General features: G+C 44.0%; 1 protein-coding gene across 1 annotated transcript; it reads left to right on the top strand.

Moving 5' to 3' along the window:
* Window positions 1-27114, top strand: LOC139474762 (solute carrier organic anion transporter family member 4A1-like). The gene is made up of 11 exons (XM_071257888.1): window positions 1-202; window positions 15769-16225; window positions 16767-16869; window positions 17445-17566; window positions 18120-18320; window positions 19326-19415; window positions 20493-20700; window positions 22023-22179; window positions 23533-23699; window positions 24366-24430; window positions 25156-27114. Exons 1-11 carry the CDS (start codon window positions 35-37, stop codon window positions 25521-25523), a joined length of 2106 nt encoding a protein of 701 aa, XP_071113989.1. The 5' UTR covers window positions 1-34; the 3' UTR covers window positions 25524-27114.
* The last annotated feature ends 240 nt before the right edge of the window (window positions 27115-27354 follow it).

A 27354-nucleotide genomic window follows, 5' to 3' on the forward strand; every position in this document is an offset into this window, starting at 1 on the left:
CCGACCACGGCAGACAACACGCTCAAGATATGTGATGGCCGACTCAAAGCAAATACCCGCTGATGGAAATACGGATATACAGGCAGATTGTGAAGATGATGGCGGGCCATGTAAATGGGGACCTTTTAAACCACACTTCTGCCAGAGATTTAGAAAACCTGGCTGGGTATTGTTTTGGCTGTGCTGGGTTGGCGGGCTGCAGGTGAGTGCCCTGTTTACATTCTGTGTACACTTCAAGGTGTGGCTCAAGTCTACAAATTCATGTACACGTCTGCTTCCCATGTCGTCTGCTCCCTAGGTGGACGTTTGTGTAAACTAAAAAGTACTGACTGTAAGATTGTGTTTGTATATAAATATTTGCACGTGTTCCTGATACATGTCTGCCGTGAGAGCAATGGCTGCACCCGTCATTTAGCTGTTAAATTCATTGAGTCGTGAAGCAAAGTTTCGAGTGACTTTGATGTTATTAGCCGGGATTATTAATAACTGATAAGGGATTTTTACCCCAAAGGTATATATTTAGTTTGTAAAATGTCTTCATTGTTGAATTCCATACATATTGTTTCAAAATACGATAATGTGATGTTTTGATATTTAGGGCAAGCAGATATATACCAATAACGTCTCTGGAACAAGTTTTTGTTAAAAAAAACAAGGGAATTTAAACTTTAGTCTTTTATAATGGTTTTTTTTTTTTTAAACCAAACCACGTTCAGATAAGATCAGGATCACGAATACAGAACAGAGTTCGAATGTAATGTACTTTGCCTCTATGTTTATGCAATGGAGGAAATTATATTTTTATGTTTGTAATGTACAATTATTTTGCTAATGAGAGCAATATATGAGCGTGAAGTCGTCTTCTACACCTTATACGTTAGCGTGTGTAGTCTCCAGTGTTAACAGCGTAGATGTCACCTGGGCTTATGTACTTACGTCAGAGGTGGCAGTTAGAAACTATTAACGCTGATAAAAAAAACTTAAAAGCGAATACAAAATGTCAAATATACAACTTGATTTAGAGATGACACAATCAGGGCAAGACATGTATCGCTGTGTGGGTAACCGTATGATAGAGGATGGTTGTGTGGTGAGGAGAAGCAGTTTCACCGTGTGTTAAAGGACAAGGATATCACTCCCATTACTTCGTTCCGGTACAAGGCTTAAAACCAACCGCCCGTGTTTGAAGATACTGCTTGTGATGATCCGAGAAAGGCCACATACAGATTTAAGAGGTCCAGTTTGTTCAAGTAATACCCACAGGGCAAATGCATGTGACTAAGCTATATTCAGACCAAGTTGAACCACTAATCAGGTTATCTAGTCATGGTGTACATCACATCTTCTAAACACGACAGGCAATAAAAGTGGGTGTGATTTCTCTTGAGTGAATGAGTATGGTTTTCCGCCGCGTTTAGCAATATTTTCAGCAATATCACGGCAGGGGGCACCAGAAATGGGTTTTCAAACGTTGTACCCTTGTGGGGAATCGAACCCGGACCTTCGGCGTGACGAGCGACCGCTTTAACCACTAGACTACCCACACCTCCCCAATTTCTCACGAGAAACTATATGTGTTGAATAGTTTGTATGTATGTCGGGAGCATGGGGGGGGGGGGGGGGGAGAGAGAGAAAGAGGAGGTGGGGGGGGGGGGGGGGGGTTAGATGTTGGGGATGACTGTAATTGATATTGATCAGTTGTAATTGATTATCGTCTTCGATGACAGGCTACACACATTCGAACAACAACTGCAATCAATCAGTGAAGTCAATCACAGACAGGATAAGCATACTTGACATTTCTACATTCGGAGGGTTTATAATCGAGCATCCCTTTGATTTGTTGGGGAGGGGGTGGGGGGATTAATTTGAATTTGTTTTACAAACTATTTATCTACGAAGCCAAACCAAACAATCTAGTCAATTTCACTATTAACACAAACAATTTGACGCTTGGGTATTTTCACGAAACAAAACCATTCATTGGTTTTATTTCACCACTGCTAACAAACTATTCATTTTGGGCATATTTCTGAACAAACTATTTTAAAAAGAATTGTTTATGTTAATAATGAAAAGAATAGGATGTTTGGTGCATAAATAATCTTGGATGCAGCTGGGGAAAAATAGATTGTTCTCACCCAACACCGAATAGAAATCAAAGTGATCTGGTATGCTTCAACTAAACGTATGACTACACTATAACTAACTCATTCGGACACATAATTTGAATATCATTACACGATTACTGAACGCGAATCCCCAAAACGCACCATCCCGTCTAAAACATTTACTGGCGCTTAAGGGGAATACTTCATGTCAAATGTTTTTTGTGGAATACATCAGTTTACGTGGCCATATAAAGAGATAGACATGGTATGTTTGGGGAGGTCACCTATGGGAATTAATGGTCCCTGTGGGTATCTGTCAAGGTTCAACGACTGTTGAAACGTAAACAAAATATGTATGCAGAAAACACACGAAGTATGGATGACGATACCTGAACATATATGGGCGATACTGACTAACACTTTAGGTATGTTATTCAAGGACACATGAGACTATATGCTGTGTATGCAGGAATTACACGAAGTATGGAGAGGACGTTCCTGTCCTTGTATGAAAGTATGGAAGGGGTTCTCCTGTACTTTCCGAAGTATGGAAGGGATGTTTACGGAAGTATGGAAGGGGTGTTCCTGTACTTTCCGGAAGTATTTAAGGGATGTTCCTGTACTTGTATGGATGTATGGAAGGGATGTTCCTGTACTTGTATGGATGTATGGAAGTGATGTTCCTGTACTTTCCGGAAGTATGGAAGGGGTGTTCCTGTACTTTCCGGAAGTATGGAAGGGGTGTTCCTGTACTTTCCGGAAGTATGGAAGGGGTGTTTACGGAAGTATGGAAGGAGTGTTCCTGTACTTGTATGGAAGTATGAAAGGGATGTTCCTGTACTTATATGGAAGGGGTGTTCCTGTACTTTCCGGAAGTATGGAAGGGGTGTTTACGGAAGTATGGAAGGGGTGTTCCTGTACTTGTATGGAAGTATGGAAGGGATGTTCCTGTACTTGTATGGAAGTATGGAAGGGGTGTTCCTGTACTTGTATGGAAGGGATGTTCCTGTACTTGTATGGAAGTATGGAAGGGATGTTCCTGTACTTGTATGGAAGGGATGTTCCTGTACTTGTATGGAAGTATGGAAGGGGTGTTCCTGTACTTGTATGGAAGTATGGAAGGGATGTTCCTGTACTTGTATGGAAGGGATGTTCCTGTACTTGTATGGAAGTATGGAAGGGGTGTTCCTGTACTTGTATGGAAGTATGGAAAGGATGTTCCTGTACTTGTATGGAAGGGATGTTCCTGTACTTGTATTGAAGTATGGAAGGGGTGTTCCTGTACTTGTATGGAAGTATGGAAGGGATGTTCCTGTACTTGTATTGAAGTATGGAAGGGGTGTTCCTGTACTTGTATTGAAGTATGGAAGGGATGTTCCTGTACTTGTATGGAAGTATGGAAGGGGTGTTCCTGTACTTGTATGGAAGTATGGAAGGGATGTTCCTGTACTTGTATGGAAGTATGGAAGGGGTGTTCGTGTACTTGTATGGAAGTATGGAAGGGATGTTCCTGTACTTGTATGGAAGGGATGTTCCTGTACTTGTATGGAAGTATGGAAGGGATGTTCCTGTACTTGTATGGAAGTATGGAAGGGATGTTCCTGTACTTGTATGGAAGGGGTGTTCCTGTACTTGTATGGAAGTATGGAAGGGATGTTCCTGTACTTGTATGGAAGTATGGAAGGGATGTTCCTGTACTTGTATGGAAGTATGGAAGGGATGTTCCTGTACTTGTATGGAAGTATGGAAGGGATGTTCCTGTACTTGTATGGAAGTATGGAAGGGATGTACCTGTACTTGTATGGAAGGGATGTTCCTGTACTTGTATGGAAGTATGGAAGGGATGTTCCTGTACTTGTATGGAAGGGGTGTTCCTGTACTTGTATGGAAGTATGGAAGGGATGTTCCTGTACTTGTATGGAAGTATGGAAGGGATGTTCCTGTACTTGTATGGAAGTATGGAAGGGATGTTCCTGTACTTGTATGGAAGTATGGAAGGGATGTTCCTGTACTTGTATGGAAGTATGGAAGGGATGTATCTGTACTTGTATGGAAGGGGTGTTCCTGTACTTGTATGGAAGTATGGAAGGGATGTTCCTGTACTTGTATGGAAGTATGGAAGGGATGTTCCTGTACTTGTTTGGAAGGGATGTTCCTGTACTTGTATGGAAGTATGGAAGGGATGTTCCTGTACTTGTATGGAAGTATGGAAGGGATGTTCCTGTACTTGTATGGAAGGGGTGTTCCTGTACTTGTATGGAAGTATGGAAGGGATGTTCCTGTACTTGTATGGAAGTATGGAAGGGATGTACCTGTACTTGTATGGAAGTATGGAAGGGATGTTCCTTGTAACGTATGGAAGGGGTGTTCCTGTACTTGTATGGAAGTATGGAAGGGATGTTCCTGTACTTGTATGGAAGGGGTGTTCCTGTACTTGTATGGAAGTATGGAAGGGATGTTCCTGTACTTGTATGGAAGTATGGAAGGGATGTTCCTGTACTTGTATGGAAGGGGTGTTCCTGTACTTGTATGGAAGTATGGAAGGGATGTTCCTGTACTTGTATGGAAGTATGGAAGGGATGTTCCTGTACTTGTATGGAAGTATGGAAGGGATGTACCTGTACTTGTATGGAAGGGATGTTCCTGTACTTGTATGGAAGTATGGAAGGGATGTTCCTGTACTTGTATGGAAGGGGTGTTCCTGTACTTGTATGGAAGTATGGAAGGGATGTTCCTGTACTTGTATGGAAGTATGGAAGGGATGTTCCTGTACTTGTATGGAAGTATGGAAGGGATGTTCCTGTACTTGTATGGAAGTATGGAAGGGATGTACCTGTACTTGTATGGAAGGGGTGTTCCTGTACTTGTATGGAAGTATGGAAGGGATGTTCCTGTACTTGTATGGAAGTATGGAAGGGATGTTCCTGTACTTGTTTGGAAGGGATGTTCCTGTACTTGTATGGAAGTATGGAAGGGATGTTCCTGTACTTGTATGGAAGTATGGAAGGGATGTTCCTGTACTTGTATGGAAGGGGTGTTCCTGTACTTGTATGGAAGTATGGAAGGGATGTTCCTGTACTTGTATGGAAGTATGGAAGGGATGTACCTGTACTTGTATGGAAGTATGGAAGGGATGTTCCTTGTAACGTATGGAAGGGGTGTTCCTGTACTTGTATGGAAGTATGGAAGGGGTGTTCCTGTACTTGTATGGAAGTATGGAAGGGATGTTCCTGTACTTGTATGGAAGGGGTGTTCCTGTACTTGTATGGAAGTATGGAAGGGATGTTCCTGTACTTGTATGGAAGGGATGTTCCTGTACTTGTATGGAAGGGATGTTCCTGTACTTGTATGGAAGGGATGTTCCTGTACTTGTATGGAAGTATGGAAGGGGTGTTCCTGTACTTGTATGGAAGTATGGAAGGGATGTTCCTGTACTTGTATGGAAGGGGTGTTCCTGTACTTGTATGGAAGTATGGAAAGGATGTTCCTGTACTTGTATGGAAGGGATGTTCCTGTACTTGTATGGAAGTATGGAAGGGATGTTCCTGTACTTGTATGGAAGTATGGAAAGGATGTTCCTGTACTTGTATGGAAGGGATGTTCCTGTACTTATATGGAAATATGGAAGAGATGTTTTGGATTGAGTTTTGAAAAGTAGATCGACTCTTGCTAGCACTGCGTTGGGTTGTAGATCGGGGCGCCGATGTGAGTGACTATTATTCCCCTTTAGCAATATTGTAACAACGCTAATTCTTCAATTAAGAAGTGGCATCGTTTGTACACGTGTGGCGAAACTAACAGAGGACTTAGCGTTGGAACGTTTTCCACCCTTAAGCTGCCCGGTCGCCCTGTCGTCAGAAGACCCGTGTTCCATTACTAGTACGGACACTCTCTCATCTGTGGACGGCCTATAAACGCCGTGTTGATGAAGTGGAGATACTGTTTACGCTCTATACGCCCACAGCCCAAGTTTATCCCCGTCTGTTACAGCATGCAACAGCTTTGATCTATAGTTTTCATCTGCGTGAAGGAACCTCGGCACGCGAGCCTTATTGCTGCTCTGATTTCATACATAGATTCTGACGATTTCCAAGTGTCGGACGTGTAGACTTGCACCAGTCCACCAATGAATACCTTCGAGTGGATACAGTTTAAAGCCGTTATGTTTCAGCAATACCATATATATACTATACTATACTGTCTTATCACGCATAAATGGATTTAATACATTCTGCGAATCGAACCCGGACCTTTCAGCTTAACGAGGTGGCGCTTTAACCACAAGGCTACCCCAGCCCATGCCGACAAATGAGAATAGGGCATTCACCAGACCTATTGTATGGAATTTACCCCGATTGCGTCCGTCGGTGCTCTTCCTATCGACCCCTGGTTTGTTTGGTTCAGACTCGATTATTTACAGGCTTGGCACAGCTGTCTATGCTGTAAAACAACATTCTCTCACTCTACCAACGGGGCAGTCGGGTAACCTGGTGGTTAAAACATTCGCTCGTCACGCCGAAAGCCGAATTCGATTCCCCACTTGAGTGCAATGTGTGAAGCCCATTTCTGGTGTCCACCGCCGTGATATTGCTGGAATATTGCTAAAGGCGGCTTGAAACCATACTCACTCACTCTATCAACAGAAAAGACTATTTCTTATGTTGTGATTTGATTCTTCATTAGGGAAGTCTGCATATACGACAGAGGTCGGATACGTGGTACAATGGTCATATAAGTGCATATAGTCAGTGGATTAATTCAGGTTGGTGTGGCATGTCACGTTCCACAATCTTTTCACCTCATAGACAGCACGTCCGTGGGCGTTCACTGATGGTTACATCATTATGAATCGCGTGGATCATGAATTAAGAACATTCACCACCACAGTTATTGAAATGACACGCCGTAGGGGCAACTCCCTGGGGATCCGGGACAGAATATTCCCCGTCCCCCGTTCTTGTAAGCGCTGACTAAACAGGATCCGGTAGTTACTGTGTGCGCACATGTGGCCAAGCGGATTAAGGTCCTGCAATTCCCAGGGCATATTATGATCTTTTGACTGTCAGTGCCGTAACCGAGCTCGGGTAAGCGTCTACGCCCGGCGTCGACATTAAACTTGGGATGTAACTAAAATATTGTTCGCCGTGGCGATAAAGCAAACTCACTACGACGTGTGTTCTGACTATTTGCCATTGTACGCCGACGACGTGGATCGTTGCTCATACTATCAACCACTGATTTGTTTGCCCCGTATGAACTTGCAACGTAGAGCAATGTGCACTCACTCTCTTGTCCCTGCTTAGGTGTGCTAGTGTCGTTTGTTATGACAAGGACGGAGCCTCGAGTGTGGACTGAATATGTATTCATTGTACATCTTCTACAACACGTGAAGATCCGGGGTAGAATAGGTCTCCACCAACCCATGCTTGCCGTAAGAGGCGACTAACGGGATCGGGTGGTCAGGCTTTTTTACTTGGTTGGTGCATGTCGTCGTATCCCAATTTCGTGGATAGATGTCCATGATGTCAATCACTGGATTGTCTGGTCCAGGTTCGATTATTTACAGACCGCCGTCATATAGCTGGAATATTGCGGCGTTAGACAACAAACAACCAATCATCTTCTTTAGTTTGTACGGATTTGGCACCGTGCAGAGTTGCGTCCCTTTGGCACACCAGAAACTCTTGGTTCGAATCCCGGTTCGCTCCAATTATGTTTTCTAGGTTTGTCAGCAGCATACTCGTGCTTTTGGGTTTTGAGAAAGTGGTAAACATCTGAGACCTGCATCACTTCGGGCTTCCCTCCCACATTAAGCTGACATGCCGTGATATAACTGGAATACTACGGTCTTAAATTCAACTCACTCACTCTACAGTTGGTGTACCAGCGTTACCGACTTGCGAAACGACTACAGTTGCTATGATGTTTGTTGTATTTGACACTTCGATCACAATGTGCACAGATAAGAACGAGGAGGTTCAATATAGCCCAACTGTAGTTATATGTTTAGTGCAGGTTCTTTGTTATATTCTTACAAAATTTTAAATGGCGGAAGTGTTTACCATATCTAAACAGAACTTGGGTGTTTAGTACACAAACAAATATTAATATAAATTCGCAAAATATGACATGCACCAACTGAATTGATGTCGCTTGGTTCACTCACAAATTAACAATGTCGTATATATCTCACGCACGCACACACGAATACGGTGTTAGCGTTGGGCGTCTCAACGTGCGTGATTCCCGTGCACCCTTTCGAGTTGAGTTGATTGGTTCAACTGTGTCACATGGTCCTGTGACGCAGGGGTAGCATTATGCAGATCGCTGTTTCAATGAATGCTCGTTCCACCCGTGACGAACAGGTCTGGTTGTTGATGAAATATAGTGATAACTAAATAGACAGATTTTTTATTCATGCAACGATTGTCTTTAAATGTAATATCCAGTTATGTATGACTGTTTAATAATCTCATACCAAAATCGACTAGAGTAGGTCCAATAGTTTTTTAGATATTGTAGTAAACGTCGGTACCTTAAATTATGATCGATGCTCATGATGTAAATCACTGGATTGTCTGGGCCAGACTGGATTATTTCCAGACCGCCGTCATATAGCCGGAATATTGCTGAGCGCGGCGTAAAACAAGCAAACAAACAAACATACTCCTGTATCAAAGTTGAATCTGATACGTGGTCCTGTTAAAGCTTCAACCACAGTAGCGGCGGTCGGGTAGCCTAGTGGTTCAAGCGTTCGCTCGTCACGCCGAAGACCCGGGTTCGATTCCCGACATGGGCACATTGTGTGAAGCCCATTTCTGGTGTCCCCCGCCGTGATATTGCTGGAATATTGCTAAAAGCGGCGTAAAACCATACTCACTCACTCACTCACTCAACCACAGTAGGTTGAATACGTGGCACGTCCGTCTTAACACTTTCAACTTCTCCCTTGAAACTACAAGCAACTATACCAAGCAAAAACAAACCATTGGCCCAATGACCCTGTTCTTTTAAATAATGGTAAGAATTTGTTTAAAACATTACAAATAGAATCAAAGTCAGGTTCAATTTGATTTGATTATAATTTTATTGATTTTTTGATGATATTGTAATCATAACATTTGGAAGTAGACTATAGAGAAAGTATTGTAAATCAGGGCACCTGTCCTTGTCTAAGTACACGTGCCTGGGGGGATTAACCGTCCTGCTGCCTCGTCATGAAGATAAGCTTTCCTCGGGTTTCACATGTTTTGCCAGCACTATAACCACTCAGGTAGCTTGTCACTGAATATTGATCACAACAGTCTAAAGAAGCCAGGCGGTGTGAGCGTTATGCGACGGGGGAATTGGCCAGAATTAAAATGTGGTTTAGCAAGGTAACATTGATCGTTGTCATGGATCAATCTCAGAATACACGCATCCGCGTATTTATGGTCTTGTTGGTCTGTGATATGTAGCTGCATTATTAACGCATCGGGGAAGGCATGTTGTACTGACAAAACCCTGGTCTCGTGAATTCATGTTGTGGGTGGTTCTAAATCACGTGTAGAGGTAGATGTATCGGTCGGTTATATAGGATATGTTACAGCCACACCTAGTCACTGTTTAGTCACAAACTGGACGCCTTCACCGATGGTGTGTATCGGACCGCAGGCTCATGGCTTTTGAATAGGTCGAGATTCCGACAGTGTTATATGAGATAGGAATATACGTTCAATACAATAGGCAATAGTGGTAGGAGGTTTATAAAATTAGTGTTGAGTTCAGAGTTTCTTGTGGCCATGTAGTACCTCGGTCATGGGCCATCGGGATGTGACGGTTCGTCCCATCTTACAGTTCATTCAACAAATTACAATATGTTTCTCATGTGTATTATTTTTGGAAGGTCAACATGTTCAGATTAACGTGTCGTGAAACGGTTAAATCTTTCACTGAGACAGTGGTATTTCCTTTTGTGTGTTTATCCTTTGTTTACACTGGTTGTACTGAACGTGCAGCCGCAGTTGTAGTAGCATAACATTATAAATTATGCAAAGCGATATCTGAAGCGCACTGATGGGCCTCAACTAAGCCGGTCTGCTCGGATTTCAGAATAAGGGTGAGTATACAAGCAAGAGAAAATACGGTGAAGTCATATGCAAATTAGCTTGTGGCAGTGGTGCTTTGCTAAATCATCACTGCATCGCAGTATGCGTCGTGGCTACTGCATAAGTTATGAAGATTTCCACGTGCTTGATTCATAATCATATATGATGACGAGTGTTAGGTGTTTGTCGCAGTTTAAAATATTAATGATGACCAGCGACACGTGGTTATCGTTGCTTTAACATAAGTAATGACGAGATGCACGGGCTCGTCATAGCTCAAACGTATATGGTGACATGAAACACGTTTTATAGTAGCTTAAACGTATATGGTGACATGAAACACGTTTTGTCGTAGCTTAAACGTATATGGTGACATGAAACACGTTTTATCGTAGCTTAAACGTATATGGTGACATGAAACACGTTTTGTCGTAGCTTAAACGTATATGGTGACATGAGACCCGTTTTATCGTAGCTTAAACGTATATGGGGACACGAGACACGTTTTGTCGTAGCTTAAACGTATATGGTGACATGAGACCCGTTTTATCGTAGCTTAAACGTATATGGTGGCATGAGACACGTTTTATCGTAGCTTAAACGTATATGGTGACATGAGACACGTTTTGTCGTAGCTTAAACGTACATGATGACATGAGACACGTTTTGTCGTAGCTTAAACGTATATGATGACATGAGACACGTTTTATCGTAGCTTAAACGTTTTTGATGACATGAGACACGTTTTATCGTAGCTTAAACGTTTTTGATGACATGAGACACGTTTTATCGTAGCTTCTGTGATGACCACAAACACGTGTTTGTCGTAGCTCAAACGTATATGATGAGATGAGACACGTTTTGTCGTAGCTTAAACGTTCATGATGACATGAGACACGTTTTGTCGTAGCTTAAACGTATATGGTGACATGAGACACGTTTTGTCGTAGCTTAAACGTTCATGATGACATGAGACACGTTTTGTCGTAGCTTAAACGTATATGGTGACATGAGACACGTTTTATCGTAGCTTAAACGTATATGATGACATGAGACACGTTTTATCGTAGCTTAAACGTATATGATGACATGAGACACGTTTTGTCGTAGCTTAAACGTATATGGTGACATGAGACACGTTTTATTGTAGCTTAAACGTATATGGTGACATGAGACACGTTTTATCGTAGCTTAAACGTTTTTGATGACATGAGACACGTTTTGTCGTAGCTTCTGTGATGACCACAAACACGTGTTTGTCGTAGCTCAAACGTATATGGTGACATGAGACACGTTTTGTCCTAGCTTAAACGTATATGGTGACATGAGACACGTTTTATCGTAGCTTAAACGTATATGATGACATGAGACACGTTTTATCGTAGCTTAAACGTTTTTGATGACATGAGACACGTTTTATCGTAGCTTAAACGTATATGTTGACATGAGACACGTTTTGTCGTAGCTTCTGTGATGACCACAAACACGTGTTTGCCGTAGCTCAAACGTATATGAGGAGATGCACGTGTTTGTCGAAGTTTATACGTATATGATGACATGAGACACGTATTGTCATAGCTTCTATGATGACCATAAACACGTGTTTGCCGTAGCCCAGACGTATATATGATGACGAGATGCACGTGTTTGTCCTATGACAAGCCATGACTCATATGAAACATGGTGGCAACATTGTGTCAGCGGTTCCTTGCGTGTGTTTGAAGGAACTCTTCCAGGATCCCCTGATTGTGGGTCACAGATCTCCCCGATTATGATCCTTGGTTTGTCAACACAATACCCCTGTCCTTGTACTTTATACTCCCCCTTAAACGAAATGATGACACGCCGGGATAGAACTGAATTACAGATCAAAGTGGTTGGTTGGGCTGAGACGAGTCCAAATTTACTACCATGGTACCCACCTCCCTATTACCCGACCCTACCCGGGTACCCGCTGTAGATATCTAGAGATATGTACAAACTCTCCGATTTGGAAAAGTATGACCGTACCCCTGGCAAAATGTATTCAGATATACGTGTAAAACAATCTGGTCAGGCATACACTGAGGTTTACTGCATGAAGTGTTATCTTTATTCAGACATATAAAAGTCAGAAGGAATGGGTGCATTGTCAGAAAGATATGGGAATATTAGTGACTTATAGTGAAACCAAAGAGTTTCAGATAATTTTTGTTATAAACAAGATATCACTTGACTAAGCACGGGTCCGGTTATCCTGAGGGTACCCGGGTCCTACTCAGGACCCACCCGACCCGAGTACCCGTGTTACCCGCCCCAGCTCCACAAAGTGGGGTTAAAAACAACCCACAGAGTTGCCTGTCGTGACGCAGTGGGTTGTGCAGATTTTGTCCCTTTGGCGTGTCAGAATCCTATGCTCATTAAGCTGACATGTCGCGAGGTAATTCTTAAACATGTTAACAACGTTGTTAAACCCAACTCACTCACCCAACTCACTCACTCACTCACTCACTCACTTGTCATGTCAGAGTCTTAAGATTCGAATCCCAGATTGTCACTGATTATGATATTAAGACCTGCATCATTTGGGGCTATCATTAATCTGATACGCCGCGATAGAACTGTTAAACATGTCAAAATCGTCGTTAAACCCAACTCATTCACTCACTCACGCTCACATTAACACTCGCACACTCACATACACACAGGGGCGGTCGGGTAGCCTAGTGGTTTAAGCGTTCGCTCGTCACGCCGAAGACCCGGGTTCGATTCCCGACATGGGTACAATGTGTGAAGCCCATTTCTGGTGTCTCCCGCCGTGATAATGCTTGAATACTGCTAAAAGCGGCGTAAAACCATACTCACTCACTCACATACACACACTCACATTTTGCAAATCCTCCCAGGGTTAACAAGAAAAACCAGTTCAAAGTTTTCACACAAGCAGAGAAGTCTCTGGGGAAGAAAAATGACAACAATGTTCAACATGTCCGCGTGATAAAGGGGAAGCTCCTACCAGGCTCCGTTTGCCACGCACTGACCTGCCTTACAAAATACGTATACATAACTGCTATTCAGGAGCAGTACGGTTTTGGATGCCCGACGTAAATTATTTATACAGACGAAAGCTTAAATTGACAAAGGTTGACATAGGCAAGAGATTTATTTCATCTGTATGTCGATGAGTGCTTAAGATAACGTGGAAGGCCCACGTGTGTTTGGTGTTTAAGAATCCGATTTAAAAGAGACGTAAAACTGTGTATTATGTTTATATTTGTTATTTCAGTAGTCCGGAATAGGGTAAATAGGTGATAAATCAGTTGAATACTCAAGGTTGCATGTCCTACTTGATGCATGTTCTTGGCTGCTTTTAACGTTTGCTGACAAAGTGCTTACAGTAAACTACGGTTATAACGAACACGCTTATAACGAACTGACGGATATAACGAACTTACTTTTTTGGTCCCGACTATTTGCTGTAGTGATGCTGTATATATGCTTATAACGAACTATGGTTATAACGAACTAAAATTAGTAGTCCCTTTGAGTTCGTTATAACCGTAGTTTACTGTATTTAAGTCCTCCAAACAGCATTTGGCCCAGCAACTTGATATTTGGTACTAGGATTATTAATCTATTCTATACATTGACTCTTGGACAAGACCTTATTAGATTGATTGGCTGTCGCCTGTTAAAGGTCAACGTTTATAAATAATATGTTGTTATCGATTAACGCTTCATCGTGTTTGTAACGGCCTATGTCCTTCCATGTATAGTTTAGATATATGGTGAACGCTGGATGCAAACCCATGCTGTGGACATGGTTATCGTGAAATGGAGGTTATGATTTTCATGTTTCGATTAATGAATAATAGTTGTCATTTGATATACAGACATTTTTACAGCTTTATGTGGACTATAGTCACATAGGTTGAAACGGACTGTAGATTAATGTGATATGCCTTCATTGTTTGAGAATGAGATATTGCGCTGAAATGTGATATAACCCCACAGTAAGATAAGTATAAGTAAAAACACACACACATATATTTTACGCAAGCAGGGTCGCGTGTTCCCGGGAATGGGGAATACTTTGCGGACTGGGCGGTGTGCGTGCCTGCGTGCCTGCGTGCGTACGTGCGTGCGTGCACCTCACATAATGATTACTTTGTCAAAATTTACTGCGTGAATTGTGTGTATCTTATAGCTCTTAACGTGGATAAGGTTAAACAAACGGTGTTCCTTATCGATATATACAACATTCTGAGATAATTCTGAAATAAGGTGGGTTAGCTTTGTGGTTAAATCGTTGGCGCGTCACGCCAAGGTCCGGTTCGATTCTCCTCCTGGGTGAAGCTCATTTTTTGTGTCGTGATATTTTGGAATATTGCTAAAAGCGGCGTTAAACCATACTCACAGAAAAAAGAAGTATTTATAAAGATGTCATTGGACGTTCATCTATCCAAATATTTCCCAACGTCCTTGCTATTGTATTGTGTTTTGTATTCCTCTAATATATATCAGTTTTAGTACTCAAGTCCAACCTTTCCTTTATCCGTTAAACAGAATCAGCTTCAACATAATTTTGTCTTGTTTTGACCTTCTGTTTTGTATCTTCTCTCTTTGTCTTCGTTGTGTAAATGCACAAGGTATAGACAGCCTGCGATTGTTACTAGGACGTTGACAGGTGCGTCCTCAACTCGTGACACGTGACATCTGCCATACATAGCATAGCCGTGTCAGCATCTACACCCTCCCCATGTCCTCGGTGACATGACCACAGCATGGCGAGCCTTTGTATGCACCTCACACGCGTGTTAGTGGTTCCACCAAAGTGTACTGGGAATACCCTCCCCTCCTCTCCAGAAGGCCAGTGTCTGGTGACATTGCTGGAATATTGCTATAAAAGCGGCGTAAAACCATACTCACTCACTCACTCTTTGCATCATATGGATATAGGGGACTCAGGATCGCGCACAGGTGTCTTGTTCCAACATTCATCAAGTATCATTGGTATCTTCAAAATGAGATCAATGTCATTTGTAAATACCCAATGCCCCACATAGATACAGTGTATGGAGCCATTTTTGGTGTCCCCCCGCAGGAATATTGGTGGAATATCGCTGGAATATCGCTGGAAAATCGCTGGAATATCGCTAAAAGCGGCGAATAACCATACTTACCCACGCTTGTTACTACTGGACATTTGCTGCATGGTACATGTAACTATCAGCTGACGTTATTTCACGTGCACGAAAATAGACCGCTTACGAAGTACTCTATGTTCGTTCAACGTTTGTGTCGGGGGGGCACGGGTGTCCCAGTCGTCTAAGGCGCCGCGATTCCCTTGGGCACGCCAGAAACCTAGGATTGTGGGTTTGAATCCTGGTTCGCCCCGATTATGTTTCTATGTTTGTCAGCACCATACCCGTGCTCGTTGGTTTCACCGAAGTGGTAAACGTCAGAGACATGCATCACTTCGGGCTTTCCTCCACATTAAGCTGACACGCCGTGATATAACTGGAATACTGTTAAAAGCGGCGTTAAACCCAACTCACTCACTCGTTCAACGTTTGTGTCGTTGTTTTCAGGGCATGCTCGTTTCCGGCTTTGTCAACGTCATCATCACAACCATCGAGCGTCGCTTTGAAATCAGCAGCACGGAGACGGGGACCATCGTCAGCAGCTACGACATAGCGTCAGCGATCTGCCTCATTCCCGTCAGCTACTTCGGTGGCCTTGGTGTAAAACCTCGTTACATCGGCATCGGAGTTTTCGCACTTGGAGTCGGGTCGTTCCTGTTCGCATTGCCGCATTTCACAACGGGGCTGTACACAGTGGAGAACACCCAGGACACTGTGTGTATCCAAGGAGGGAACGCTACTACTACCTGTGACACCACGACTAACTACGGCAGCATCTCCAACTACATGTATGTATTCGTGCTCGCCCAACTGCTACACGGGGCCGGATCATCACCGTTTTACACTCTGGGGGTGACGTACTTGGATGAAAACCTTCCCCTGAGGTCGTCAGCGTTGTATATTGGTGAGTTACGAGTGCCACCGGTGGCACTGGACAGGCTCACCTTTTCGTGGGCACCTGGGGTATCATCTTTGTTTGAAAGTAATTCATAGACATAGTTTATGATATAGTCTGAATCGCATAATGGACTCAATTTTTTTATGAGTATGGAAATGGATTGACGCTTTTATAGACCTACGAATGAAAGAACACGGGATTATTTGCGTATAAACGTAAATAGTAATATATTGGATTGTAGGACAAAAAGCATATTTGTCTTTTTTATAATTTCGGAATCTTACATAATTTAAACCTGCAGACACCTTTATGTAGCTATTATTCGTTCGTCAGACGCAAAACGCAAAATTAAGCTCCATGATTAAGGAATCATGGAAAGGAGCCCCTCAAATAGCCCCAACGTCGAGTGCCAGTTACGTGGTTTAGGGACGCTTAAAGAACGCGCGTGGTCATTCCCACTTTACATATTTACCGACCAATAAATCACACGTGCTAGGAAAGTGCCAACTTAACCACGTGTTTGATGTGAAGTGCTTGTTTCAACCAGGTATCTACTACTCCTGCGTGATCTTAGGTACGGCTCTAGGGTACCTGGCTGGGGGAGAGCTCCTCAACATCTGGACCGACGTCGACGTCGTCGACACATCAAGGTAATGACGTGTTGGCGAGACGTGCATGTAGAGGCGTGCGGCAGTGTGTGGAGGAGTGGATCAGTTCATGGATGGACTGTCAGGAGGTTGGGTCGGAGTGGGATGCTATGTCGGGGTGGTAGGGTGTGGTGCATGTGTGTGGACGTAATACACGTACGTTATGGTAACCAGTCCTGATGTGTTAACACAGATATTTTGGAAGTACCACATGATACGGCGACTACGCTTGTGAGAGGCGACTATGCTTGTCGCAAGAGGCGAGTAACTGGATCGGGTGGTCAGGCTCGCTGACTTGGTTGATGCGTCGTATCCCCATCGCGTGGATCGGTGCTCATGATGTCAATCACTGTATTGTCTGGTCCAGACGCGATTATTTACAGACCGACGTCATGTAGCTGGACTATTGCTGAGTGCGGCGTTACACAACAAACAAACAAACCAAATGATACGATGCTGATAATAGATAGCCACAGTTTCTTATGTTTAAATCTTTGCAGAATTTCTGACAAATATAAAGATGTTTCACTTGGCTTACTACGAATGAAACTATTTTGATGCAATATTTTTCTCCAAAGCCTCTCTATCACCCCCGACAACCGGAAATGGGTGGGCGCATGGTGGCTGGGATTTGTCATCAGCGGAGTAATAGCGTTGGTGATCAGCGTCCCTCTGGCTGGCTTCCCCCGGGCCCTCCCAGGTACGTCGTGCTCATTCACAACACAACTAGCTGTTACCATCAAGGTTTGTGGCGGTTCAGGGAAGGAAGGGGAGCGCGGGGTGGTAGCGTTGTTTCAGGGGGTTCAGACACGTCTCTATTTAAATGGGAATAAGGATGTCCATAACATGAACCGAAACAAATTCCTTGCATTATTACTTTTCATCAAGATTCTCATCCGTCCATGTGTGATTGTCTAATCCCAATATCACATCTGATATTAAGAATTCAAAGTACAGGTACGAGGCTAAAGTGGATCTGGGGTAGTCATGTTGTGGGATGGGCGTCGGGGTAGCCTAGTGCTTAAAGCGTTCGCTCGTCACGCTGAAGACAAAGGTTCGATTCCCCACATGGGCATAATGTGTGAGGCCCATTTCTGATGCCCCCCGCCGTGATGTTGCTTCAATATTGCTAAAACCGGAGTAAAACCATGATGTATGACGTGGCTGATAGTGTGTAAATATTTCCATTGGCGTGATTCGCGGAACATATACCTTGTACAGGCAGACTTCAGTCCCCACGTTGTGTTCACCAGGTTCAAGCAAGTACCGCCAGGAGAAGGAGGCCGAGGTGTACGGCGGGCGGGAGAAGGAGGAACCGGAGGCCGATGCTGCTACTCAGAAACACGCTGAGGCACAGTCTGAAAAGCGCCTTGTTAAAAATATACTCCACTCAACAAAACTGCTGCTTACAAATCCAACTTTCATGTTTCTCAATCTGGCTGGAGCTTCCGAAGGTTTGTTCCTTACGTTGATATTAAAAAATATATACCCTTTAGTTAAGTGACGACCCGTGAAGATCCATGGTTGCTGTAAAAGACGACTATGATATCGAAAGAGGCGACGAACGGGATCGAATGGTCAGGATCGCTGACTTGGTTGATGCATGTCATCGATCCCAATTGCGTGGATCGATGCTCATGATATCAATCACTGGATTGTCTGGTCCAGACTCGATTATTTACATAGACAGCTGTCATATAGCTGGAATATTGCGTTAAACAACAAACAAACAAACAAAAAGTTAAGTGACGTCAAGATAGTATGGTACCCTCTTTATTACAATGATGTACCTTGAAGATCCGGGTAGGAATAGGTCTTCAGCAACCCATGATTGCCGTAAAAGGCGACTTTGCTTCTTTTAAGAGGCGATTAACGAGGTCGGGAGGTCAGGCTCGCTGACTTGGTTAATGCATGTCATCGTATGCAAATTGCGTAGATCGATGCTCATGATGTCAATCACTGGATTGTCAGACTCGATTATTTACAGACGGCAGTTGTAAAGCTGGACTATTGCTGAGTGCGGCGTTAAACAACAATTATCTCTGCCGTGGTTTACTGGTCATGTGACTTGGTTGATAACGTACCGACAGTGTGGATCCTTTCAATCACTGGATTATCTGGTCCAGATTATTTACAGCCCGATTCGGGGCGGTCGGGTAGCCTAGTGGTCAAAGCGTTCGCTCGTCACGCCGAAGACCCGGGTTCGATTCCCGTAATGGGTACAATGTGTGAAGCCCATTTCTGGTGTCTCCCGCCGTGATATTGCTGGAATATTGCTAAAAGCGGCGTAAAACCATACTCGCTCACTCACTACAGCCCGATTCAAATGGCTGAAATACTGCAGAGTGCAACAATCCCAAACAACAACAAAACCAGCCATTGGTGCAAACCATATCGGCGAAGCATTGAGCACTTTACCAGTCTATCATTTGCGTGAAAGACATTGCACTTTCCTGCAGCTATCATCGTGGGAGGATTCTCGACCTTCGCTCCCAAGTTCCTGGAGTCAGAGTTTAGTCTGCCTGCAGCCAGAGCTGCTCAGTATGTAGGTGAGTAGCCCAAGAATCACACTGTTCCCCTCTCTCAGTGTCTCGGTAAGACTAGGCTCCACCTTGCCCTAATCATGTACATTTGTATAAGATACGAAATTCTCAGTGCAGAGTTGCGTCCCTTGGATGTGCTAGAAACATATGGTCTTGGTTTCAAATCCAAGTTTCGTCCTGGTTAAATTTCTAGGTTTGTCAGCACCACCACCCTGATCGTGGTGTGCAGTAAAGAGGTAAACCTGAACGAACTGCATGCCTTGGGGCGTTCCCCCTTCAAGTTGACACACCCTGACGTAAGTGAAATACCTTTCAAAGCAGCCTTACACCCAAAGGGGCACGGGTGGCCCAGACGTCTAAGGCACTGCGATTCGCTGTGCAGAGTTACGTCCCTTGGGCACGCCAGTAACCTATGATTGTGGGTTCGAATCCTGGTTCGCCCCGATTATGTTTCTTGGTTTGTCAGCACCATACCCGTGCTCGTGGGTTTCATGGGCAGGAAATGACCCATGCTTGTCCTAAGAGTCAACTAATGAGTGGGGGTGGTCCATGTTCCAACTACAACTTGTGCCAACCACTGGTGCCTTGGACCATATCAGAAAGGTTGGAATATTGTTGAATGCGACCCAAACACCAAACCTCACTCACTCACCTTACCAATCAGAAAGGGAAAGTGATATATCAATAGTCTTCAAACGCCGCATATATATACTACTGAAAAGAACTTCCGGTTTTTCAGATTTTAGTAAATCTGTGATGAAATTGATGCTTGATAACGGCGTTAGAACCTAAACCGTAACGTTGCTCCTAATTGTAATATAGAAGTTGTTCATCCATAAATCTTATCCTTACTTATTGAGTAAGCAGTGTACTAGACTACGGAAGTCCTCAGATAAGAGCATCTGCGCATGTGCCATGCATCTTGACCGCTGCAAGGAGAAAAGCAACAGGGCGTCACAATGTATCAATTCCACTCATGGTCGCGGCAGTGATGCTTAATATATAATGATAATCTACTGCCGGGGCCTGTCCGAAGCAACTGTTCTCAGAATATGTGCCCGTATATATGAACTGATTTTGCAGGTTTGGTTGTTATTCCCGCTGGAGGCGGTGGAACACTCCTCGGGGGTTACCTTGTGAAGCGTTTCAACCTGAAGGTTCGTGGCATCCTCAAGATGTGTCTTGCTTCCACGCTGACCGTCTGTGTCCTTGGACTTGGCTTCCTCATTCACTGTGACAACGTACCCTTCGCCGGTGTCAACGTGCGCTACCAGAACAGCTCCACTAGCCTGTAAGTAATGTCGACGCTGCCTGAACCGTGAAATTTGACCCGGTCCATCACTCACTCACTCACTTCATTAGACCGGATCCGTGGTCTAGTGGATAGAGCGTCTGCCTAGAGAGCAGAAAGTCAGTGATTCGAGCTGCTAGATTATACCAAAAGACGTTAATAGATGGTACTTGTTGTCACCTCATTCAGACTGTGTTGTTTGATGAAAAAGATCTGTTCACTCGTCTACAAATAAAATCATACTCCTGACTTAGGAACTATCTGAAAACAGGGACAGATTATTTGGTTGTGTCATCAGAAAGCTGTTCCTCGGGGTCGTCACTTCAACAGTGTTGTGTTAACTCTGTTTCTGTGATTCAGTGGGCACAGTGGCCCAATCACCAGTCAACTGTGAATTCACTTTGCAGAGTTGCATCCCTTATTCGCACCGGGATCTTTGGTTTGTCAGCATCATATTCGTGCTCATGAGTTTCACCGAAAATATTAAACCTCTAAGACTCGTGGCAATTTGCGAGTTAAAATATAGGCCCCCAAGTTACCTTTGCTGGTCGTATATATAAGTGGCGACTAAATGGATCGGGTGGTCACGCTCTGGTTGATTGGCATGGATCGTTGCTCACATTATCAAGCACTGGATTATCTCGTCCAGGCTCGATTATTTACGGGCCGCTGTTAATATAGGTAGAGTATTACTGAGTAAGGTGTTCAACAACAACACACTCACATCCACACCCACAAAGACCTGCATTCATTTGGGCTTCTTCCCACATCAAGGGGGCACAGGTGGCCCAGTCGTTTAAGGCGTTTAAGGTGCCGAGATTCGCTGTGCAGAGTTGCGTCCCTTGGCCGCTCCAGAAACCTATGATTGTGGGTTCGAATCCCGGTTCGCCCCGATTATGTTTCTAGCTTTGTCGGCATCATACCCGTGCTCGTGGGTTTTACCGAAGTGGTAAACGTCTAAGACCTGCATCACTTGGGGCTTTTCTCCCACATTAAACTGACGCCGTGATATAACTGGAATACTGATAAAAACGGCGTTAAGCACAACTCACTCACTCACTCTTCCCACATAAAGCTGTTGCGCTGTAAAGTAACCAAAACAATTTTCAAAGTAGCATAGAGCCAATATCAACTGTATATGTTGCAACATACAAAAGAATACCTGGGCCCCGTTCCACAAAGTGATCGTAGAGCTAAGGTAATCGTAACTCCCCTACAGGCGGTTGAACAATCAGTGTTTTACTTCATGTTACAGAACAATAAAATAAGGCGGTTGGACAACCAGTATGATATATGCAATAGGGACTGTGTCTGTGTTTCAGGAATATAGAGTACTTGGGCAAGAGGCTGGACAACACGTGCAACACCAACTGTGCGTGTACAGAAGATGACTATCACCCGGTGTGTGGGCGGGACGGCCTCACGTACTTCTCCCCCTGCTATGCTGGATGCACGGTGATTCAGTATGGAGAGGTCACGGTGAGTCACCAACCAAACAATATCATATTTCAATTAATCAATCTTCATTCGGTACTGAAAAGGCCCATACCAAAAGACGTTAAAGATGGTACTTGTTGTTACCCTGTCTGGTGATCGGCATTAAGGGGCTAAAACAAGGACTGGTCGACTCAGAGTCAGTATACTGTGTCTGAGTGGGGTATTCATGTCAAAACTGCGGCATGGTATCTCAGTGTACTAGCACTATAAATCGGCATCGGTCCGGAATAGTACAAGCGCGCGCACGCACGCACGCACGCACACACGCGCACACACACACACGATGCTTTGTAAGTGCAATAATCTTGGATGTGACGTTAAACCCCATTTCATCTCACCTCACTTAAGAGGACACAGGCTTAAAGTACATACGATATGTACACGTGAGCGTTAATTAAGCTCCACCCACTTTTACGTATATGTGGTACTTTACTAAAAAACTGATGCCAGTAGTAGAGTGGCAAACAACGCCTGACACTACCATCACAAAAATAATGAAGCTGACACTAGCAATAGGTACCGATTTATTGGCTTTATGGAACAAGACTAAAATGTTCATTTCAACGCGGAAAATATCAGCACCCACCCAACACAATGAATCGGACTGTCACATTATGCAGTGAAAAACGATTATTGTCAACCTAGGAATCACCACTGACTCTGCAATCAGTATCTGGACTCATCCACCCATCTCACGGATGATATTCTCGAGGCTTCTCATGCTGTTTATCAGACCTCTGATTTTCAACATTGGGATCATCTGCAATTCCTGGGTCAGTTCATTCAGGTTTTGAAATGGAGGGACTCAAGCTCTCACTTGGCTGCCAGGGTACTCACAAAGGCGTTCGGGGGGCACGGGTGGCCCAGTCGTCTAAGGCGCTGCGATTCGCTGTGCAGAGTTGCGTCCCTTGGGCACGCCAGAAACCTGATTGTGGGTTCGAATCCCGGTTCGACCCGATTATGTTTCTAGGTTTGTCAGCACCATACCCGTGCTCGTGGGTTTCACCGAAGTGGTAAACGTCAGAGACCTGCATCACTTCGGGCTTTCCTCCCACATTAAGCTGACACGCCGTGATATAACTGGAATACTGTTAAAAGCGGCGTTAAATCCAACTCACTCACTCACTAATTAATGCTGGACATCAATGCGTGGTAAATAAACAAAGATACTTCAAAAGAGCAGTTTACCAGAGCACTTGTTAACAAGTATGCATATTTGTAAAGTGGGCGGAAATCCGGAATCCATGTCAAGGGCATAAACCATTTTGATGAACCTCAAGAGCGTGTTGCTCGTCAGGGTGAAAGTGGCCATTATATGATGTACATCTGTTTCAGCGCTACAACAACTGCTCCTGCATCAACAGCAACGCTACAGACTACATGGCGGAGTTCACCAGATGCGAAACCTCCTGCATGTGGTTGCCCCTCTTCCTCCCTATTTTTGCCCTCATGATGTTCTTTACGTTCGTCATCAGCATGCCGTCTCTGACTGCCACGCTCAGGTAACCTAGGTGTTCTCGGCATTATCACATTCCAACCAACAGTGAAACAAGTAAATATATCATAAACAATATAAACAAGATGAAAATTGCTGTGATACGGGAGGTGTGTTAAGGAGACTCGCCAAAACGGTGGTTCAGGGGTGCCATATGTTGAGCCCATTGTTAGTGTCCCCCGCCATGAATATTGCTAAAGGCGTGTAATAGCATACTCAAAACGATGATAAGTGATTAATCAGTGTTAAAGTGTTCCATGTGAATCCCCCAGTGAGGGGGCACTGGTGGCCCAGTCGTCTAAGGCGCCGCGATTCGCTGTGCAGAGTTGCGTCCCCTGGACACGCCAGAAACCTATGATTGTGGGCTCGAATCCCGGTTCACTCCGATTATGTTTCTAGGTTTGTCAGCACCATACCCGTGCTCGTGGGTTTCACCGAAGTGGTAAACGTCTGAGACCTGCATCACATCGGGCTTTCCTCCCACATTAGCTGACACGCCGCGATATAACTGGAATAATGTTAAAAGCGGCGAAAATCCCAACTCACTCACTCACTCTCCCTCTCTCTCGAAGACTTACCTTGCGGATTTGTGTGGCCATGGGTTTCAGTTGGATCAGTTGTTATTTGGAGGTATTAGTGTGATGCGATGACCAGGTCCGTTCCTTGATTGCAGGGTGGTATCACAGAAACATCGATCCTTCGGACTGGGAATCCAGTGGCTGGTCGTCAGATGTTTGGGTAAGAATGGGGATTCATGCCATATATACTAACAGACAACTGTAGCTATTTTATTTATTTATCAGACTTGGTGTTTGTAGAAGCACAATACTCCAACTACTCCTCATTTCGTTTGGATATTTAAAGTCTGATGCCGTTAATAAGGCCGAAGATACTCCCGCAAAGGTCTTCAACAACAACAACAACAAATTAATACAAAGCAATGTTTGTGTTCTTTACACAAGCCATAGTGAAATGTTTGGAATGTTTTTCTCATGAGAGATGAACATCGGCTTGAAAGGAAAGAACAATAAGGTGCGAGCTTAATTTTGAACCCTGAGTGCATTAGTTGGTTGGTTGGTTGGTTGTTTAACGCCGCACTCAGCAATATTCCATCGATATGACGGCGGTCTGTAAATAATCGAGTTTGGACCAGACAATCCAGTGATTAATATCATGAGCATCAATCCACGCATTTGGGATCGATGACATGCATCAACCAAGTCAGCGATCCTGACCACCCGATCCCGTTAGTCGCCTTTTACGACAAGCATAGTCACCTTTTACGGCAAGCATGGGTTGCTGAAGAACTATTCTACCCCGGAATCTTCACGGGTCCTGAGTGCATTAGAATTATACAAGTAGTCCATACGATCATTATGATATTATCAGTTGTCTCAGGGATTGCAAATTCTATTTAAGCTATAGTCATCAAATCGTCTAGTTATAACTGTTCCTCGCTGTAGGTGCCATCCCTGGTCCGATCCTGTTTGGCAAGATGATAGACCTGTCCTGCCTGCTGTGGCAGAAGCGCTGCGACGGGAACGGCTCTTGCTTCTTCTACGACAACAAGCTGATGAGCTACTACCTCATGGCGTTAGGCATCAGCCTCAAGGCCCTGTCCTCAGTCTTCTTCTTCTTAGCACTAGTCCTGTACAAGAAATCCCCACAAAGGAAGATAGTTGAAGCGGACTCGAAACTTGAGATCACAGCAACCGACGCCAGTGCCAATGGAATAGACAATCCAGTGTTTTATAATAGTACTGAAAAAATCTCAATTGGTAGAGAGGATCCAATTTTTATAAGTGGCACTACACTGAAAACAAAGTTATAGCCATATCTAAAGTTGTTCCGGGAAACATACTGCTGATTAAATAATCTATACATCTATCTCAGGTTTGTTCTGGAAACCAGGAAGTCTATACAAGTTTTGACTCCCTGAAGAAAGAGACTGCATATTAAGTTATGGAACTATGTTTGCTTATGCCTGGAAACAAACTGCTTCTTAAGCTGTTCATCTGTCTCAGGTTAGTCCGGAAAACTGCTGGTTAACATATAAAAAAAGACAGGAGATGATGGTTTGATCGCTGGCCAGGAATTCGGGAATGGCACGGGAACATTGCATTAGGCTTTACTCTGGTCAACCAGATATTCCGTGAAGTCTTGCTACCAGACCTGCTCCCTCATTTCAACAACACACGGAGGATTGCTTTGACCAACCAGATGGTGAACGTGTTGAATTGACTGACGGGAAGCGTCACCAAGAACTACTATGATCAATAGATCTACAATTTTAAGACATCTGAGAGTGCCCTGATCGACGACTATGATCATATGATCATAACCAGATACGTTTATCCGAATAACCACAACGCCAGTGTTCTTATGTGTTCGATGTTGAAGCTTGAAAAACATCGGTTTCGGTTTCGGTGTTTGCTAATTTAGACCAACATAGCTGTGATGCCATCACTTTAACAGGATGTCTTGGAGTGCATGGTGCCATCACTTTAACATGATTCCTTGAACGGCATGGTGCCATCACTTTAACTTTATGCCTCCAACGGCATGGTGCCATCACTTTAACTTGATGCCTCCAACGGCATGGTGCCATCACTTTAACATGATGCCTTCAACGACATGGTGCCATCACTTTAACACGATGCCTTCAACGACATGGTGCCATCACTTTAAAATAATGCCTCCAACGGCATGGTGCCATCACTTTAACATAATGCCTCCAACGGCATGGTGCCATCACTTTAACATGATGCCTTCAACGGCATGGTGCCATCACTTTAACTTAATGCCTCCAACGGCATGGTGCCATCACTTCAACATAATGCCTCCAACGACATGGTGCCATCACTTTAACTTAATGCCTCCAACGGCATGGTGCCATCACTTTAACATGATGCCTTCAACGGCATGGTGCCATAATGGTTATCTGTTATTTGTATTAATATGTATGTTTTGTACACGTGTGTTTAGGATAGGTTGTATTTTGATGAATGGACATAACAAATACTCTACTGAACACTCCATATGGACATCAGGAGGCCAACTGTCCTTGCTCGCCCACTACATGTTTACTCCTTCACTCATTGTTCGCAGCTACTTCCCTTAACTGTAGGGAGACGCTGGTCGCGGGGACGGCGTTCCCAACGTCTTCGATTATGTCACTTGGTGTTTTATCCCCCGTCCTGTGCTCTTGGTTTCGCCAGAGTGGTAAAAATACACGATCAACGGCGCTTTGTAACCTGCTTGCGCCACGCCGTCATTTGCCGCCTCACTCTCCTGAATGAAGTGTGCGACGATATATAACCTGTATAAGCATAGAACAAGAACTTTATGTGAATTGGATATCATGTTCATTACCTAATGTTATGTTACACATGGAATGTGCCTGCAATATATACATGGAATGTGCCTGCTGAGATTATAAGACTGCCAGTGCGCTGTGCTGTGACGGTCCGGTTGTGCATAATAGAATGAGGGGTAAAGACCCGGTGGAACCTCCAATACTCACTAAGGCTGAATGGGCACGGATTGCCCGGTAGTATATTTCAACTCTCAATTCACTGATCACGGTTCCAATCCCAGATTTGCATTGATTATGAACCTTGATCTGTGAAAGCCATACCCTGCTCGTGGGTGTCACCAAAGCG

This window comes from Haliotis cracherodii, unplaced genomic scaffold, assembly GCF_022045235.1.
Source record: "Haliotis cracherodii isolate W230 unplaced genomic scaffold, xgHalCrac1.p SCAF_1, whole genome shotgun sequence".
Lineage (NCBI taxonomy): Eukaryota > Metazoa > Mollusca > Gastropoda > Lepetellida > Haliotidae > Haliotis > Haliotis cracherodii.